The 19,597-nt window shown below is 42.3% G+C and overlaps 1 protein-coding gene across 4 annotated transcripts in view; it reads left to right on the top strand.

Annotated features, from left to right (window-relative positions):
• Positions 1 to 19,597, top strand: part of FAT3 (FAT atypical cadherin 3) — a 618,234-nt gene that overhangs the window by 530,995 nt on the left and 67,642 nt on the right. For all 4 annotated transcript variants that reach the window (XM_070623917.1, XM_070623915.1, XM_070623916.1 and 1 more), the window contains 3 exons: positions 3,088 to 3,284; positions 4,546 to 4,699; positions 7,238 to 7,471. In XM_070623917.1, coding sequence (XP_070480018.1) covers positions 3,088 to 3,284; positions 4,546 to 4,699; positions 7,238 to 7,471 — 585 coding nt within the window. The remainder of the gene's footprint in view (positions 1 to 3,087; positions 3,285 to 4,545; positions 4,700 to 7,237; positions 7,472 to 19,597) is intronic.

Below are 19,597 nucleotides of genomic sequence, written 5' to 3'. Positions count from 1 at the left end.
GCAGTGCCATGTCCACGCCCAGGATTCGAACCAACGAAACACTGGGCCACCTGCAGCGGAGCACATGAATTTAACCACTCGGCCACGGGGCCAGCCCAGAAAATAGCATTTTTTGATGGAGAGAGATATTTTTAACTACGTTCCTTTTTCCTACTTTTTGTAGTGGGTTTCCACTACAAAACAATAGCTGGATTCCAGGAAGTCTCACTTACATGTTTCTCCTGGAATTAAAAATACATATGCACACACACACACGTACACAGTTGTACAAATTAGATAGCATGGTTTGACCTTTTGCTGGAAAATCCTAAGTTATAACTCTAAGTCAAAGGGTGTTTCTGCTGACAACTCAATTTTCTTAGATCTCTTTTCTGTCTTTCCAAATAGTAAGTAGCGGTTCAATGGAAAAGCACAAGATAGACAAATGAGGTCACCCAGAGTGTACAAAAAATGTCACTGTTGCTCTGAGGGGCCAAGGATTTCATGTCAGAGTGAAGAAGGGGTGTCACTGATCAGGAATAGCTTTCTGGGGGTGACTGGCCTTCAACTGCAAAGAAGAGAGGGTTGGTGGTGTGGGAGCAGTCTTTCTAAAAACTATTTGGAGTTTTTAAAGCTAATATTTTGATGTTGTGACATTCAAAGACAGAACATAAGCAAAATGCCAAAAGATTTTAAAGAATCCATCAATACTTGTAGTCAGGTGGCTTCCCTTTAGAAAAACTACATTATTCAAAGTGAAAAATGAATTAATTAGAATGCCCTCAGGACACAGAATCTGCTTAAGTACCTTAGTGGGAAAGTTAATTAATCACTGCAGAATAAGATCCACGGGAGAGCTTGTGTGTCAATGCCTGAGATTGCCACACTTCTCTTTTCTTTATTCTTCTTGTTCTTTATGGAACTGTTTTCATGATGGTGTTTTCTGTTTAAAGCTCTTTATGCATATATGCTTTATGCATTTATGCTTTATTCAGTATCTTCCTTTTTTTCATTAAAATGTATATTTCTGCAGTAAGGACATGAGCAATAGTGGTAAAGAAAGAAAGGTGAGTAAAGCATCAGTTTGATTTATTTGCATTCAGTCTCAGACAATAAGCTTTTTAGGCATTCTGAAGGATATTTTTTTATTTGGAAGAATTCTAAATGTTCAACTTTAATTATTTATACATTGTCTCTGAATTCTCAGTGGATGATTTAAAGGGACCATCCCATCGACTTCACTGAAGTGATGAGAACAGCGTAGTTTAAAGCCACTGTTGCTATGAGCAGTGCCAACCACCAACTGACTTTAATTAGATTTAACTTTTGGTCTTGATGCAGCACAACTTGGCTGTGCTGCCTCAGATTAACAAAGGACCATTAATCATTTTATTTAACAAAAGAACCGTGTAGGCCTGCACCTAAAGCATTGAATAGAGAGGTTAAATTTGTGTGTGCTGAAATAATATTTGAGTGAAGCATAGTTGAATCCTAGCCAGTGGCGGAGGAAAGTGATATCCCAGGGAGGACCCCAAGCCTCACCAGAGCAGTTTTCTCAACCGTGACACTATGACATTTGGGGCTGGATAAGTCTTTGTTGTGGATGGCTGTTCTGTGCATTGTAGGATAATCAGCAGTATCTCTGGCCTCAAGCCAATAGATTCCAGTAGCACCACCACCACCACCATCCCTGATGTGACATTCAAAAATGCCTCTAGACATTGACGAATGTCCCGGGGTGTGGGAGGGGGGACAAAGCCACTTCCAATTGAGACCCACTGCACTAGAGGAATGTGCAGCCCTCCGGTTTTCTGCACTGTCTGCCAAATGTGGTCCATTTATCCCATGGCTTCCTCATGCTGTTGATACCCCTAGACTAACCCCCCTCCCTGCCTTATAATCGAGAGTGCAGTGCAGCACTCAGAATTCACTACTTCCCACTCAGTCCTTCTGGCAGCACCCTGATTTTTGCCCTCTCCTCTTTTGTAGATTCATTGTAAGAAGGTGAGATGACTCCACTTTTTCAACCAAGTAGCAGCAAGTCTGAAATGTGCTTTCCTTATTTATTTGTTTACTGTCAGTCTTCCCCACTAGAATGCGAGCTCCATGACGAGAGCAAGGATTTTTGTCAGGTCTGTCCACTGCTCTAGTCCTATTGCCTGGAACAGTGTCTGGCCCAGAGCAGGTGATAAATACTTGTTGATGCAAATGAATGAAATATTGATGATCTAACTGGATTCCTGGCTTCTTTCCAGTTGTCTTGTCCAGTCTTCCTCCAAGTCTGAAGTGGCATTATCTCCCTCTTTGGGATTAGAAGGTCAAGGTAGTTTTCTTCCCTCCCCTTCCTATCTTGTTCTCCAAGCTGCTTCTGTCTCCATGTAGTTTAATGATGTAGGAAAGGGATGTTGCTGGGACCACTGTCAATGTTTTCAGCATCATAACGAGGTGTTCCACTTCATCTCTTCTACTTTTCTTATACTTTCGCCAGCTTCATTCTGACATATTTGATCTAATTGCAGTGCTTATCTTTGAACTGCTCTTTAAATGACCCCTCGTTAGGGCTACTTAATACTAATGGGTCTTCCTCTCTGTCACACAAACTTTTCTCCCTCCAAAACTCTGGGCTTTATAAGAAGAGCACAGCTGTATGATAAAGGCTTCATTAAAAGATTCCTTAATAGAACTGACTGTCTGTCTTTGATTACATAATCAACAGTTAATGAAATTGTCTTGGTAACAAGCGCTATAGTGTATTACATCCTCTCTTGAGACGAAGTGGAAAGACAGTTATTTCATCCGGAGAAGAGGATTGATTGTTCACAGTTTGAATTTGATTGTCCTTAAGGGAACGTAAACAAGAGATCATCTCCAGCTTCTCTAAGTGCATTGTATTCTCTTGGAAAGTTACTGTTTTACTTTTCACACAAACCAAGCCTATAAATATCATGCTTTGTTGCAGTTGAGTCAGAACACACTATCAGTTTCTTTTCAGTATCATAAAGGATACAGTTTGAGGGGCACCTGGATGACCCCACACAGGCCTCTCACTGTAGGTGTAGATCAAAGCATTTCATTGCACAGCTTCAAAAACTCTTTTTCTCACTGCAGGAGGGAACCCTCGAGGAAGGTTTGCCCTGGGCCTGGTGCAGAGTGAGTGGAAGGTTTATGTGAAGAGACCTCTAGATAGAGAGGAACAAGACATTTACTTCCTCAATATCACTGCCACCGACGGGCTCTTTGTCACGCAGGCCATGGTCGAAGTGACTGTCAGTGATGTGAATGACAACAGCCCAGTGTGTGATCAGGTGAGATCTGCGGATGCATTCCTGCTTCTTATTCTTCCTCTCTACAATTAAATCAAAACCCATTTCTCTGTTCTTCTTAAGGCCAGGTTAATTTCTGCTCTTATCTCCTTGATTAGTGAGCTCTAATTGAATATAAGAGGCTAGGAGGTAGAGTCTAGGACGAAATGTTATAAACAAGAAAAAGGAATAGGTAGCAAGATCAAGTACCTAATTTTGCTCCTTCCCTCCCCAAAAAAAGCAAAAGCAAAACCATGAGTCTTCAAATTAAATAATTTTTAAGGAATCATAAAGGATCTTATGATTTATTCTGTCTAAATCACTGATTTTGTAGAAAAGAAATGGACCATTCGAAAGTGTAAATTACTTGTTTGTGTAAGTTTACACAGCTGGTTAGTGGGAATATTGGTAGTAAACCCAGGTCTCCAGGCTCCTCCTGAATTAGCCTTTCCACTACAATCCAAAACATGACAGCCAATGCAAGGTGCCAGAACTAGATTTATATTCTTTCTTACTGAAAGTGAATCACAATTAATTTACTTTTCTTTACCATGTGGAGCGAGAGACAGTATTGGTATTCTCTAGCTTAGAAAAGTGTTGCAAATAGATTTAATCTCTCATACTAATGCCAAGTGTTAGTAGTGCCTCTTTAAGAGTCAAAGTGTCCCAAGGACTCACTGGCACTTAACAGAAAAAGAGAATCATGATCAATATGTGATGTGTGTCCTGGTTCCACCAGGGCAAGGATTTTTGCCTGTTTTCTTCACCATTGTTTTCCTAGCATCTCCATAATATGTAGCACGTAATAGATGCTCAATCAGTATTCGTTGACTGAATGAGCACGGAAGGGGTAGGGCAGCAGATATTCCATGTTTCATCACATATTGTAAGATAGTTCTGTGATGAAGGAAAAAGACAGCAAAAGCTAAGTTATATGAATGCATTTTTTTAAAGATTTTATTTTTTTCCTTTTTCTCCCCAAAGCCCCCAGGTACATAGTTGTATATTCTTCATTGTGGGTCTTCTAGTTGTGGCATGTGGGACGCTGCCTCAGTGTGGCTTGATGAGCAGTGCCATGTCCGCGCCCAGGACTCGAACCAACAAAACACTGGGCTGCCTGCGGCGGAGCGCACGAACTTAACCACTCGGCCACGGGGCCAGCCCCTATATGAATGCATTTTTAAAGAAATAATTTATAATGCTAAATATGGCAATTGCCTCAGAAATAGTGATGATTTAATTACCGCTCTTTACCTTTGCCTAGGTTGCATATACAGCATTATTTCCCGAAGACATTCCATCAAATAAAATCATCTTGAAGGTCAGTGCTAAGGATGCCGATATTGGATCCAATGGAGATATACGATATTCACTCTATGGATCTGGAAACAATGAATTTTTTCTAGATCCAGAAAGTGGTAAGGTGAAATTTATTCTTTGGGTAAATGCCATTGTTAGTCCATGAGAGAAGTTAAACTTTCGTGTGGTCTCATCACTAATGGGTAGTTATGACAGGTCCTCTAAGAGGCTTGATATGACCCCCTGCTGTCTTGCCCTCTAGGAAATACTAGTTGCACATATCTGATAATGGGCTATCCAGAACACACAAACTTTATTTGGCTTATAAAACTTGCCTTGACTTTACCTACATTTATTAATGACAAGTAATCAGACATGTCTCTTTGCTCCTCCTGTTTCTCATATTCATGAGTTAAGGCCTCTGTCCTAAAAAGAGTATACATAGAGTTTCATCACAAACACGTTGCTGTGCAACTAAACAGCAATGCATAGTAAGGAGAGTTTTTCTCTAAGTCCCTTTTGGGTCCTTTCCTGATGCTTATTAACACAGTTGTTTGGTTTTTATTAAACATTCCTGCCTAGTTTCTCCAAAGCTATGAGCCCTCAGATTTGCTTACATATTCAGGTAAAATTTATAAGGTGAAAGGTTATGTAAGCTAAAGGCAGATGCCCGCACTGAAGACCAGAGCTAATGGAAAAGACATTTTCTATGGAAATAAATTATCTCAGTGTTGTGTATTAGATAGTCCATCAAATGGCAATTTTTAAATGAAGTATAAAGATCGAATAGCTTGCATATTTCCAGGGTTGTGTTGGTTCGAGTGAACAATAGCTATTGAGTCTCCAAAAGGTAGTAGCTTTTCCCTACCCTCCTCCATGTCATCTGTATCCTACTGGGAAGCACTGAGCTATGCAGGAACATACTGCTTGGCTGTATGGGCCTGGTGATTATTCAATAGCTAACATTTACTGAGTAGGTAGTACATGTAAAAGAACTTTTGGGATATTTGTGGTAGACTCCAAGATGAACAAAACAAACCATGCCCAAGGGATATTGTAACCCAGTGGGGAAGACAGACCAGTAAGCCAATAATAATAATGAATGGCAGAATGAAATGCGTGCCCAGGAGAGATATCAGGGGAGTTCTATGTGGGCACAGAGGAAGAAGCAGCTAATATTCTGGCAAGAGAGAAGAGGAAACTGTTTTAAAGAAGAGCTGGCATTGGAACTGAGCCAGGATTCTAGTAGCTAAAGCAGGACGCTGCTGGCCATGGGGGCAGCATGAGCGGAGAGCATGGCACATCCAGGTAGTGTCATGTACAACATTGTCACTGGTGAAAGGAGCTATAGAATGGCTTGTGAAAAAAAGTAGTGGGAAAAATAACTTTAGGCCACATTGTGGTGGGTCTTGAATACCCAACTGAAAAACCACTGGACATTTTTGAGTAGAAGAGGGAAATGATCCAGCCTATGTCTAAGAACTGGCTGTAGCAGGGAAGCTGTAGGAGGAGCTGCTTTGTAAGTATAGATGGCTTGATCCAAACAATGTCTATTAATTTATTTTCATTTAAGAGTAATAATATTTCATGAGTCATGCTTTTCACCAAATACCATGTATTCAGGTCTGTCTCTGTACTTGTTGTCATTATCTATTGAAACTTCAACAACAACAACAAACTCTGTACAGGGGCTGATGCCCAGCACCAGTTCAGGTGCTCCAATGGTTAAAATATAGACGTAACATTCCTCCATGCTGGTTGCTGAATAGCTGCTGCCTCAAGTGTTCCCCCACTGGAACCCTCTCCCAGCAACCACAGGCCCTTCCACAATCCTGCAAGTAGGGTTCACCCTGGCACAGTAGGAGTCCTTCAAGACTTCTTTCTGCTAAAGCCATCCTCTGTTTTAATATTTCATTTTCCTCTAAAAGATGGGGTAAAAAGATGTTGAGTATCTGGAAGCAAAGAGACTGCCCCTTCTGGGTCTACGGATCATTGACGTGATTGAGCATCAGAGAACTATTCCATTTTCTATGCTTTTTCTGGAGATATAGCAGAAATCCAGAGTCATAGCTGATCTCCAGAGCAGGTCTTGAGAGGTATAAGGAGGTACAGAGCTTCTCCATGTAACCAAAAGAAAGAACCACTAGTAACAGAGGTTTCACGGTGGGATTGATTAATTTGAAGATCATACACCTGGTTTGCTGTTGCATCCAGAGTCCCATAAATTTTTCCCTGATGCTTGAAAAAATTGAATTTGAGGCCAGCCCAGTGGCATAGTGGTTAAGTTCACACACTCCATTTCTGTGGCCAGGGGTTTGCCAGTGCAGATCCTGGGAGCTGACCTACACACAGCTTATCAAGCCATGCTGTGATGGGCATCCTACATATAAAATAGAGGAAGATGGGCACAAATGTTAGCTCAGGGCCAATCTTCCTCAGCAAAAAGAGGAGGATTGGCAGCAGATGTTAGCTCAGGGCTAATCTTCCTCAAAAAAAAAAAATTGAATTTGCTCTATTTTTCAAAGTATGAGGCACTTGAGCCAAATGTCATTGGTCCTTCCTGTATTGGGGATTCTTTATATAATTGGTTCTCTGCTCTTCAAAGAAAGGCAGTTTTTGAAAAGCCAGGCCAACCATGCCACTATATATTTTCACAGGTGAGTTAAAAACCTTGGCTCGGTTGGACCGGGAGAGGGTCCCTGTGTACAGCCTGATTGCCAGGGCCACCGACGGGGGTGGCAGGTTCTGCCAATCTGATGTCCGCCTGATCCTGGAAGACGTGAATGATAACCCCCCTGTGTTTTCTTCCGACCACTACAATGCCTGTGTCTATGAGAACACGGCCACCAAGGCTCTGTTGACCAGAGTTCAAGCCACGGATCCCGACGTCGGTAAGTCAGTGAGAGAGCACTGAAGGCTGTCCGCCCTCTTTCTAGGGTTTGAAGAAGTGATAGTATGAATTCTTCTACCTTTTAACAAAGAGTTTGGGGATTTTTTTTAACCTTTAGAATATAAGTAATAGCTTTCTTACTGGCCCATTCCTCCTGAACATAGTTAAAATGCTGTGTAGCAGGGAAAATTCATTTCCATTTCTATAAAGAATTGCATCACATGCTTCAGCTGAAATATGACAATCTCGATTTATTGTAGTGCCCCACAGTGCAAAGACCAATTACTAAATGTGCTGCCGGTCCACTGTGGATTTTTTTAAACCGCCATTTTCCAGGGTATTTTGGTCACATACAAACTGACATTACTAGGCCGGGTGGGGGTGGGGGAGATAAGAAGGAATTCGAATGGAAAGTTGCTAATAAAGTTTGTGTTCAAATCCACTTTACATAATGAGATGGTGAGTTAGAAAAGACTGGAGCTAATTGCTAGGTAGTCATTCTGAGACTGCATAAGTTATTGAGGTGACTGCATGATGGAATATAAATACGAAAGGGCGTATAGACAGCCTCTTGGTGGTGCATTCTAAGAGCTGTAAATCAGAGGACTAGGGAGTGATGGGGTGTGTCTGGTATGCTAAACAGGCCTTTATATAATTCAGTGTCTTATTGCTTAATTCCGAATTGAAAGAAAAATTATTGCACTAATGGAAAAGTAAATACATGACAATTAGTTGAAAACAAACGTAGAACCCAGGGTCTCTGCATATTTCCCCTTAGAGAAATTAGTGGCTACACTTTGAATTATTGCTCTTACCTCATTAGCATAATTTTCAAGGCTGAGAACCAACCCTTCAAAAGTCTGCATATTATAAAGCTTGGTAAAAAAAATGGTAAACAGGAAAAGACTCTTTTATTGATATATAATTATGTAATACCTACAAAGACCCTTTTTTAAAGGAGGGTTAGCAAACATTCTCTGGAGTCTTATTAGCAGGTTTTTGGGGAAAAGAGGACAGAAATCATGCAAATGAGTCTCAATAATTTAAATTTGACTCTGTGAACCATAGATGAAATTTTAAGATTTAAATTTTTTTTATTTTAAATTGAATTGAAATTCCAATTTTTAAAAATTGGAATTTTTCTACTCAGTTCCGTTATGAAGGACTTGGATGTGTGCTAGAGATTGGAGACTGAAGGAGTCTGGTTAGTGCACGTGGTATTTCAGACAGTGGGAGTGGGGAGATGTTACTGACTCACAGGCATGGTTGTGGTGAAGAAGATGCAGTTAGCTGCAGCCTCCTTTTCACTCTGTGAGTCAGCTGGCTGGGTTGGGACTTGGGGAAGAAGGGATGACTAGACTCTGGGCATTTAGCAGGGCAGAGATGATAAAGCCTTTAAAGGACCAAACCAGAATAAGGAGCTTATCAGCACCTCCCTCTGCTCATTTGCACTATTAGCAAAAGTCTTACGTTCAGAGCTTCAAATAGAGACAGAGGTTGTGAGTTTTGCTGACCCCTGTGTATAAAGCACGCTCACCAGACTGTTGTGTCAGCCTCCAGTAAACTCTAGCATAGCACACCAGATTCTGGTTCATTTTCTCAGTTTTTGTAGGACTCTCTTAGCTTTAAAAATATGCAAGAACTAAGATAGCTGGGGAAGAACAAATGAGCACTTCTGAAAACACAAACTGAGCACCTGCTGGGTCCCAGGCCCCATGCTGAGGAAGCAGGTGTGAAGGTCCAGGTCAGAGCTTGCAGGAGGATTCCAGGAGCAGCGGCATCAGGCTGAGCTGTGATCCAACCGACATTCTCCAGAGTCCCTGGGTGTCAGTGACTGGTGGCTTATGCCATTGTCATTAGCAGCCTGATCAGAACACTTCCTTCCCCCGGAGTACCCATTTCTCCATCTTTCGTAAGGGACCAGAGACAAGCATGAGCTGTGTACTGAGATTTACCAAGTTGCCGAGTGGGCCGTTCACCTTGGGGCCACACTGAACCTCCGACTTCAGGCTGCACTGGCACATGAATCGTTAGGCTGAATCCAGCCCTGTAGTGTCTTTAGTTTGGCTTGTATACAGTGTTCAAAGAAGTTTGAATTAGTGGTCAATACTTACAAGTCAGGAGATTTTTTATTAGAAATTTCAGTTTCTGGCATTTTATAAAAACAGCAACAGTATGGAGAAGACTCAGCAATTCCAGGCATAGTCCCCCAGTGGTAGGAGTTAAATAGCAGCTGCCTCCTTGATATCAGCCAGTGGTCCCCCTCCCAGTTCCTGGCCACTTCAATTATTTGTCACCGCCTGACCTCATAGGCATTCACAACCCCTTCTCTAAATGACAAGGAAATGTCTGATTTTTTAAAAACTTTTTATTTTGAAATAATGATGGATTCATAGGAAGTTGCCAAAAAAATCTATAGGAGGTCCCATGTACCTTTCACCCAGCACTTCCCCCAATGATAACGTCTTGCATAGCTGAAGTACACCATCAGATTTTAGCATGTCTGTGTTTCTGTGCACTTTTCTCACCTGCGCAGCTTCATGTAACCACCACCACATTCATCCACCACAAGGTTCCCTCCCGCCACCCCTTCATAGCCACACTGACCTCCTTCCTGAACATCTTTCCCAGTCCCTAACCCCTGGTAACCACTAATCTCCATATCTGTAATTTTTTTTATTTCAAAAATGTTGTTTAGGGGCCAGCCCTGTGGCAGAATGGGTAAGTTCATGTGCTCTGCTTCAGAGGCCCAGGGTTTTGCCAGTTTGGATCCTGGGGGCAGACATGGCACCACTCACCAGGCCATGCTGAGGTGGCGTCCTACATGCCACAACCAGAAGGATCCACAACTAAAATTATCCGACTATGTACCAGAGGGCTTTGGGGAGAAAAAGGAAAAATTTTAAAAATCTTTTTTAAAAAATGTTATTTAAATGGAATTATATAAGTTTGTAACCTTTTGAGATTGGCTTTTTTCGCTCAGTGTCATTCCCTTGAGATCCATCCAAGTTGCCTAATTGATTGATCCTAGTGAAGAACGTTGGCTCCATTTGTGCAAATAACAGGGCTATTTGCTTCATGAAACTTCTTTTAAGCATATTCTTTTACCTGAATTTCTAAATTATTTCAAAGCATTTGGCTACAGTATATACTAAGTCACTGTAGCTTGTAGAGGAAAGACAAGTACTATATATTCATCTGCAATCCGATGCCATAGCTTCATGAATTCAAAGCTCTTACATGATGCCTTACTAAATTTTCATATCCTGGCTTTTTAATTTTAGAAATATTATTGCTTTTAGCTGAACAACTCTTTCTTATGCTCAATTAATTATTCATAATAAACCAAGACTTAATGTTGGAATAACTGCCTAGGTCAGGAATAAAATAAAAACAGAAGAGGACAAGATAATTTTAACACCCATTTTATGAGTTCTAAGAAATAGTTTGGCAACCGTCTAGATTTTAGTATTAAATTCTTAGTTTTCCTGTAAAATGGAAATATCCTCAATTCCATGACTTTATGACCTAATACTTATAAAAATTTAATCTTTTCAGTAAAGATTAGGAGACCTTTCATTTCACTACTCTTTGGGGTCAATATCTTATGATTTAATCTACCTCTTAGTGGTAGGATTTGTGTCCAGGTTCCCAATTTTGAGGGTTTTTTTTTTTAAGCTAGCGAAGGGAATATGCAGTCATGAGCTAAAATCTACAACCATTTCAGGCAAAGTGACATGAAAATTAAATGTAAATTTCCACTATAAAATATACTATAGTCTATGATATATTGAGAGGCCAATTTCCAGTTATTTGAGATGCAAGAGGACATTTTTCTTCTTTTGGATCACAGACATAAAACAAAGAAATGTTCTAATGAGCAACTCACTTATTCCCTTCCTGTGAAATATTTTCTGCAAGGTTTGGAACTTCTTTCGGGGATTTCAGAGGAACTTGGAGGCTCGTAACACACATTACAGTTATTTTCCATTCAATTTCACAGGCATGTAATGAGTAGTTAGGTATTGGGCACTACAGAAGGAACTGCAAGATTCTCGGGGATGAGGAATGTGCAGTGGCAAGCCTTGGGTCATATGCAGTAGTGACGGGCATGAATTAGAAACACACATACCTGAAATAAAAGGCAGAGCTCCTAAAATAAATAGGATTTCAACAGGCAGAGGTAGGGAGGCATTCAGGAAGACAGGAACCATAAGGATAAAGTCATAAAGCTGGGAAGGTGTGGACCCAACTGAATAGAGAGACCCCTGGACAGAGAGGGGTAAATGAAATAAGAAAAGTAGTCTGAGATCTGACTGTGGTGGTTAATGAAGGCCAGGAATTGTGTGCTTAAACCAATAGGTAGAAAAGAACCGTGGAGCATTTTTGAGAAAAGAAGTCCAGTTCTGCGTTTTGGAAATGCTAATCTGATAGGAGCCTCCAAAATGAGCGTGGGGAAAGCTCCTAGGATGGTGTTGAGAATGACCACAAGGGCCAAAATTAGAGTGGTGGCTTTGGGATTTAAAAGGAAGGAGCAGATGAGAGAGAGATTTTCGATGTGAAATCTGTCAGCTTTGGCAATTGATTGGATTGCAGGCTAGATAGACAGGCTAGACAAGATTTCAGACTTAGGCGCCAAGTGAAGGTGCTGCATGAGCAGTAATAGCATAGGTGGCCTGACGTAGGACCTGGTATAGAGAGAAAGATGAAAAATTGGAGACATGTTGGGAATTAAAGTATAGATCTTCAGGAAAAAAGTCAAGATAACAAGTTTGGTAATCATGACAAAGTGGGGAGGTCTTGCCTTCAAGGGGTTGACAATCGTAGTGGGAAACAGGCATGCATAAGTGAACATTCAAAGAAAATGTAAAAAATGTTATAATAGAGTTGCATCTGTAAAAGTAGGGATTTTTAAAGGATTAGTCAGACAGCACATGTAAAATGCTAGCACAGGTCCCTGTGGGAATATTAAAACGTGAGTAGTGAATTTTCAAGTGGGGCAACTCAGGAAGGATTCTCAAAGTGGTATTAGCATTTACTTAATAAATGAGTCTTAAGGGTTGGGGCTTGAACCTGGATAGGCAAGAAGAAGGGAAAGATCCAGTACCAAGAGAGAGATAAGGATTGTATTAGCCAGGATAGGCTTGACTAGGCTGAGGTAATTTTTAAAAAGACTCAGTTGCTTAGCACAGCCAAAGTTTCATTCTCACCCATGTGAAGTACAGGTTGGCTTGAGTCCATCCAGTGACTTGGAGATCTGGTCCATCTCGTCAACACCAGTTTCTTGATCTTTGGCTCCCAAGGTCACCTCAGCAGAAGAGAGGGATGAAGGAGGCATGCCAGCTCTTAGCTGCCTCAGCCTGGGAGAGACCTATGTCACTCTGTCGTCGTCTATTGCCCAGAACTAGTCAGAACAGGCTGGGAAATGTAGGGGAGGCCATGGGGATATGTGGTGAGCACCCATTGTCTCTGCCACAATGATGAAAGCAGGAAAGGGCAACTGGCCCAGCAGGTCCCAAAGAGGCAGGAGAGAGTGACATTACTAATATGGGTATGGGTGGGTTAGCCTCAGCAACATGGAGAGGCCACTTGACCTTAGAACTGAAAGAAAGGAGAGAAGAAGAAAGAAAAAGTCTGAAACCCAAAAGAAGAAACTATGAGGGAGTTGCTGAGGATAACCCAGTGGGCGGACACATCTTCCTTCAGACATCTCCACGTGGTAAGACGCTCTGTCATCCAAGGAGACTCACATGGCAGGAGCTGGGCTGCTGCACTGAGGAGAGCGTAGGGAGTGTATTTCAGGGGCTAGGGGAAACATGAGAGGGAGTCAACAAGAAATGAGGAAGAGAACGTGAAAGCTGTGTAAGTGCTGGGTTATGTGAATGCGTGGTGGGACCAATCAGTAGAGTGAACTACATTAATAGAAAATGTGAGAAATTCCCTCTCAGAGTTTTCCAGAATTATGCCATTCCCTCTAATGTTAATACTTAGATCCTCATATTAACAGAGAATAGGAAGAGACAGAGAAAACTTACCTCTTGACAAAACTTTTCCATTTTGACCCAAGTGTTTCTTTTTCCTCAGCCCTCAGCATCCTTAAGTTTGCACTGTCTTTCACTGTAATTATGCAAGCTTGCTGTCCATGTGGGGGGTTCATTTTCTGAGTGTTTCATGAGGGAGATGGCATCCTGACTGCTGTGCTGTGCTCTCCTGGGGCAGAAGCTAGAAGAAACTTGGTTTTCCAAAGCCCAGATCTTGTCAGAGGAAGTCAGGGGCTGGCCCAGTGACTTGGAGCATCCTTGCTCTAAGAGTGTACCTCCTTATGAAGGAGGAGGAAATTATTTATCTGAGAGGAATGTTCACGAAAATAACCACTGAGCATTGCTAAACAGAGATCTTTCCGACCAAACCACTTTAAATGAATCTACAAGTTGTTTCTTGCCTCTTCTGACTCGTCCTAGGCTTGTAGGTCTGCCACTTGGTAAAAGACAGGAAAAGAGACGGGAAAAAATGCTAAGAGATGAGGTAAGTCCACGACTATGACAGAAAAGCAGGTCGAGTGTTCTGGGTTAGCAGTTTTCTGCATTGTTCTGGGACAAAGTCTGAGGGTGTCATTCACACTAATCTGTAAGAATCAAAAACGCTCGTCTACACGTGGGGCTCTCACTTAACTTCAGGTTTGATGGCCCAAGCAAAGTTTTGATTCCTGTGATGGTGTTAGATTTGAAATCTTCCATCATCACCTTCTGGTCTCATGGAGGAGAGCAAATATAATTTCAGTATGCCTTCTCTGAAGGACTTAGCTCCTGAATATATTACTTTTGCACTAGGCCCCAAAGCAAAAGCAAAAAAATGTCATACCAGACCGAGGAGGTAAATTCTGAAGCACGTTTTTCCACTGCCTTTGGCACCTGGGTGTGTGGGACATGGAGGAGGGACAGTCTGTGGGATCAGGAGGAGGTGGCTGTATCCATGGATCCCACAAGGAGGCACGCAGGCAGCCTGCTGTTTTTCCCTTCTAGGACTTCCCATGTGGACATCTTCTTTGCAGCCTCATACCCCAGTTGAGCTAGCACCCTGGCCTCCTCTGGACCCTGCGGATCAGGCCAGGGGGATGTTCCCAAATCTCCCTAAGGGATGCATCTCCTAGTAACCTCATTGATCAAGAGGCCACATGGGCATGGGGAAAGCCCTGGTTGATAGTGTCCTGTGCTATGTGCAAGCTGTGTGACCTTGGGCCAGTCATTGGCCTCCCTCAGACTCAGTTTCCTCCTTTATAATGTGAGAATGACAGTAGTTATGCTTGCTTTACCAACCTCGAAGGGTCAATGTGAGGTTCGCCCAGGAGTGAATGGAAAGGAGTGAACCATCTAAGGGCCAGTTGGCCCTCTTTGCAGTTAGATCTCCCTACTCTAAGCTCCTGCAGCACCTCGAGACCGTCCTGACATGGAACTGTTTGCATGTCACTTCTCTACTACTCTTAACCCCTCCAAGGCAAGATTGGTGCTTAATAAGAATTTTAAATAATGATAATCATAGTATGGCTAATAACGTTTACTTTTTGAGTTTCTACTACATGCCAGGCACTATGCCAAGTACTGCAGATACATATTTCCCCTTCTCACAACAACCCTGAAAGTTGGTATATAGTTTTTTGTGGTTCTATTTAACCTATGAATAAACTCTGAGAGGTTAACTTGCCCTGAACTACAAGCTAGTTAGTGGCAGAGCCAAAGGAGGGTTGATTAACAGATAGATATCCAGCTAATCGTGTTTTAGCCAAGGGAAGTGGTCCTCAAAAAGTGGTCCCTGGACCTACAATATGAGTATCACCTGGGAGCTTCTTGGAAATGCAGACTCTGAATGAGTGACTCTAGACCAGTGGTTCTCAAACTTCAGTGTGCGTCCGAATCACCTACAGGACTTGGTAAAGCCAGGATTGCTAGGCTCCGCCCCCAGAGTTTCTGATGCGATGAGTCTGGGAGGAGACCTGATCATTTACATTTCAGAGTAATTCCCAGAGGATGCTGGTGCTGATGTTCCAAGGACCAGACTTTGAAAGCCACCTGCTCAGGAATTCTCAATCTTTTTGTGTCATGAATACTTTGACAGTTTGGTGACTACAGATCACTTCTCAGGATAATATTGTATAATTCTTAAAATATAGAAGTTACAAATGAAATAGATTTGTCCACATGTTCTTTTAAAGTTGTTACATAGTAATATGAACTTCTGCTTTAATATATTCAGTAACAAGATCTAACACCGTAGACCTAATAACCTCCATATTCTGGAGAAGTGGTAAGCAGAATTTACATGCAACAGCCGTAAAATTATGTGAAAATAGCTGTGATTTCTATTGGTTACAAGTCACGGGTGCTGCTATAGTATAGTGATGTATTGCCTACATTTATAATTGAATGTGATGCTAAATCCAGTTAGAGGTTATTGAAAATAAAGGTGTAAATTTTTCTTCCTCTGTGATAGGCAGCTTCTAAGATGACCCCAATGACCCCCAACTCATGGTAGTCACACCTCTCTCCTTGAGACTAGGCTGGACTTACTGATTCACCTCTGATGAAGAGAATATGGCAGAAGTGATGATATCCCTTCTGAGATTAGGTTAAAAAAGACTGTGCCTTCCAACTTGGGCATGCTCTCTATATTAGTCAGCTAGGGCTGCCAGAAGAAAATACCATAGATTTAACAGCTTAAACAGCAGAAATTAATTTTATCACAGTTCTATAGGCTGGACATCTAAGTTCAGGGTGCCAGCATGGTCAGGTTCTGGTGAGGTTGAGTTCCTGGCTTGCAGATGGCCGCCTTTAATCTGTGCTCATGTGGCCTTTCCTTGGTGTGTGCTGTGGAGAGAAAAAGAGCTCTCTCTGTCTTTCTCTTCTTAAAGGCCACCAATCATACTGGGTTAGAGCCCTACCTTTATGACGTCATTTAACCTTAATACCTTCTAAAAGCCCTATCTCCAAATATAGTCAGACTGGGAGTTAGGACTTTAACACATGAATTTGGGGGTGACGAAATTCAGTACATAGCACTTTCTCTCCCTCTCTCTTGGATCACTCACCCCGTTTTATGCTGCTAAGTTCTGGGCTCATTTGGCATGGAGCAGTAGAGAACTAATACACTAATGCAAGTTCATGGGCATCCTGAATTTTATCCGTATATCCTTAAGAGTCCCCTACCATAGCTATTATCCTTCCACAGGCTCCACTCTGTGAGGAAGAGGGTTTTCATGCAGGTCAGTGGCAATCAAAATAGGGCCCACCCTCGAGGAGGAGCAGTTCAGCCAAGTGGGGAACACAGCTGCTTTGACGTGGGCAGGGCGTGAGGGCGTGAGCGGCTATTGGCTGCTCCTTGTTGCTGCTCTCGTGGATTTATGGGTTCTCCTTGGGGCTTTAGGCCCACTTCCTCTGTGAACTGTAGTCCTAGTAGATCTGAGAATGTTACCACTGCTGAGGAAAAATCCAGTCAAATCCTTCTTTTTCTGAAGAGGAAACTGAAGCTCAGGGACAAAGAGACTTACCCAAGATGACTGACTTAGTAGCAGAACTGGATCTAAAAGGAGGGTATCCTGACATCTCAGGCCAGTGCTCTTTTCTATACTCTAGTAGTTTCTACCAGAAGATGTTTCAAGAGGGACTCAATTCTGATTTCAGCCTATCTTTTCTTAAGTATCATATATTCTATATCTTTCCTAACGCCTTAGAAATTCTTATCAGGGCCGGCTCAGTGGTGCAGCGGTTCAGTTCGCACGTTCCGCTTCTCAGCGGCCTGGGGTTCGCCAGTTCGGATCCCGGGTGCCAACATGGCACCACTTGGCAAAAGCCATGCTGTGGTAGGTGTCCCACGTATAAAGTAGAGGAAGATGGGCATGGATGTTAGCTCAGGGCCAGTCTTCCTCGGCAAAAAGAGGAGGATTAGCAGTAGTTAGGTCAGGGCTAATCTTCCTCAAGGGAAAAAGAAAACAAATTGTTACCTCTAAGCTGCATAGGCCAGTGATTCAACATGTTTTTCTTTTCTTCATCAAAGCTCTGTTGTTCTCTGAAGTATTAAATCTTTCAAGGCAGCTGAGGGACTATTAAAATGTCCATAAAAATTAAATAATCCCCCTAAAGACTAAGAGATACAAGCCATTCTCTGGAGCACGTTATGGTCGAAGCATGTTGTTGTAGATATCAAAAAATATCATCCTATGTTCAAAGCTCTTCTCCTGAGAGCCCAAAATACTTAAACATGTAATTTTACTATGGCAAGAACAAATCTTGATACTCCCACCTCCAGATGGAGAAACTGAGGTTCAAAGGTTAAGTGACTTCTCCCAAGGCATCTGTTAAATGGATAGTGGTCCTGAGTACAGGGCTCCAGGGCCCCGTGAGCCCCTTCCTGAATTCTTTACCTCCACCAGCAGCAGGACTAGATGGTGGACTGTGACACCCCGTCACCTCTGTGTCACATATGTCTGTCACTTTGGGAAGTGACATCATACAGAGACCAGATTAAATATCCCAATTCCAACACTTACTCTCTGACCTTCAGTAAGTTCCCCAACCCCTCTGAACCTCCACTTCCTCCCTGGAAAAATGGAGATATTAATTCCTTGTTTTCCCACCAGATCATGGGCTCCTGGAGGGCTGGGATACCAGCCTGTTCACTTATGTTTCACCAGCACTAGCATGGCACCAGCCACCCAGTACATGCTTGATATGTGTCTGTTGAACTGCCAAGTTGTTGGGAGAACAAAGTTAGACATTCCACCTAAATTCCCTAATGTCATGTCTAGGGCATATGTGGATTCCTTATTCCAGGGACTGTCACACACTCAGCCTGGGCTCCCTTGTGTAGGAATCCTCAAATCCCCTCTCCACTTCCATTGGAGAGAATATGAATGTCCTCTGTCTCACAAGGCTTCATTTGGGAATACAAAGTCACCACCCCTCTCCCCCGTGTTCAAGAAAATAGGATCCCTTCAGTTGATTAGGGCCCTACAAACCACCTCCTCCCAGATTCCAGGATCCAGCAGCAGAGAGAAAATAATGCTCAAAAATCAGACAAACTGGTTATCAGCCCTGGCTGTGCATTGGAATCCCCTTTGGAACTTTACAAATAAACAGACAAAAATAAACAAATAAACAGGCCAGGATGCCATCTCCAAAACCTGATTCAGAAAGTCTGGGATAAGGCTGGACATATAGTTTTTCCCTCTGGTTGATTATGATGCCTCGCCTGGTTTAGGAGTCTTTGCCTTTAACGCGTGTAAGTTGTTGTTATTACTCTTCTTAAAATCCAATTTCTTCCACGTTGGGGGTCAAAACACTTACCGTCATATGGAACAGCTAATTCCTTTGAGAAAGGGATATCTTAGTGAAGTGTTTTAGTATCACCCATGGGCAGAGAATTCTGATTTCTAACAGGTAATCGCAGGGATTCATTCCCATGAGCTCACGCATTCACAGGATGCCTCATCAGTACAGGTCGGTAATGCCTCTGAGCTACTCAACTGGATCAATCCTGATCCAACACAACGCAAGGCAGAAGACGACGGGTTTAAGGGAGCGCTAGAGTGTTTGGAGGGATTTACACGTACCTTTGGGCGTTTTCTACAGAATCCAACGACCCCAACTTTGCTTCCTGCCTCTGCAGGGTATGTTGAGGCTCAGTGGAGTGTGCTTACCAGCGTTGCTGCAGGATACACACTATCACTTCATCTTGTGAAGCCTCCTTGACAGACACAATTATGTTGTCCATCATCTGCTGGGGAGCTCTTTAAATAACTTCTCACATATTAAAAAATGCTTCCCACCCACACACCCTCTCCAACTCACTCCTTCCAATCTTCTTCTTCTCTCTCTACTAATTTATCCATTAACTTATGCCCAGTTACTCCAGCTATAATTATTTATAACAGCTTTGGTAATTTGCTAGTGGCTCTGAAAATAAACAACATTAGCTTCTGCCATTCTGAACTCCTAATTTAGCAATACCGAACGCTTTACCCTTCTCTGAGTACACCTTGCAATCTTACCCTTCTTAACTTCACATTCTTTCACATCACATGACATGCCCTTTCTTCTTGTCACTTTTCCACTTTGGTACTCCTCACAACTCATGT

This window comes from Equus przewalskii, chromosome 6 (genome assembly GCF_037783145.1).
Source record: "Equus przewalskii isolate Varuska chromosome 6, EquPr2, whole genome shotgun sequence".
Classification (NCBI taxonomy): domain Eukaryota; kingdom Metazoa; phylum Chordata; class Mammalia; order Perissodactyla; family Equidae; genus Equus; species Equus przewalskii.
This window is presented reverse-complemented; position numbering and strand designations above follow the sequence as displayed.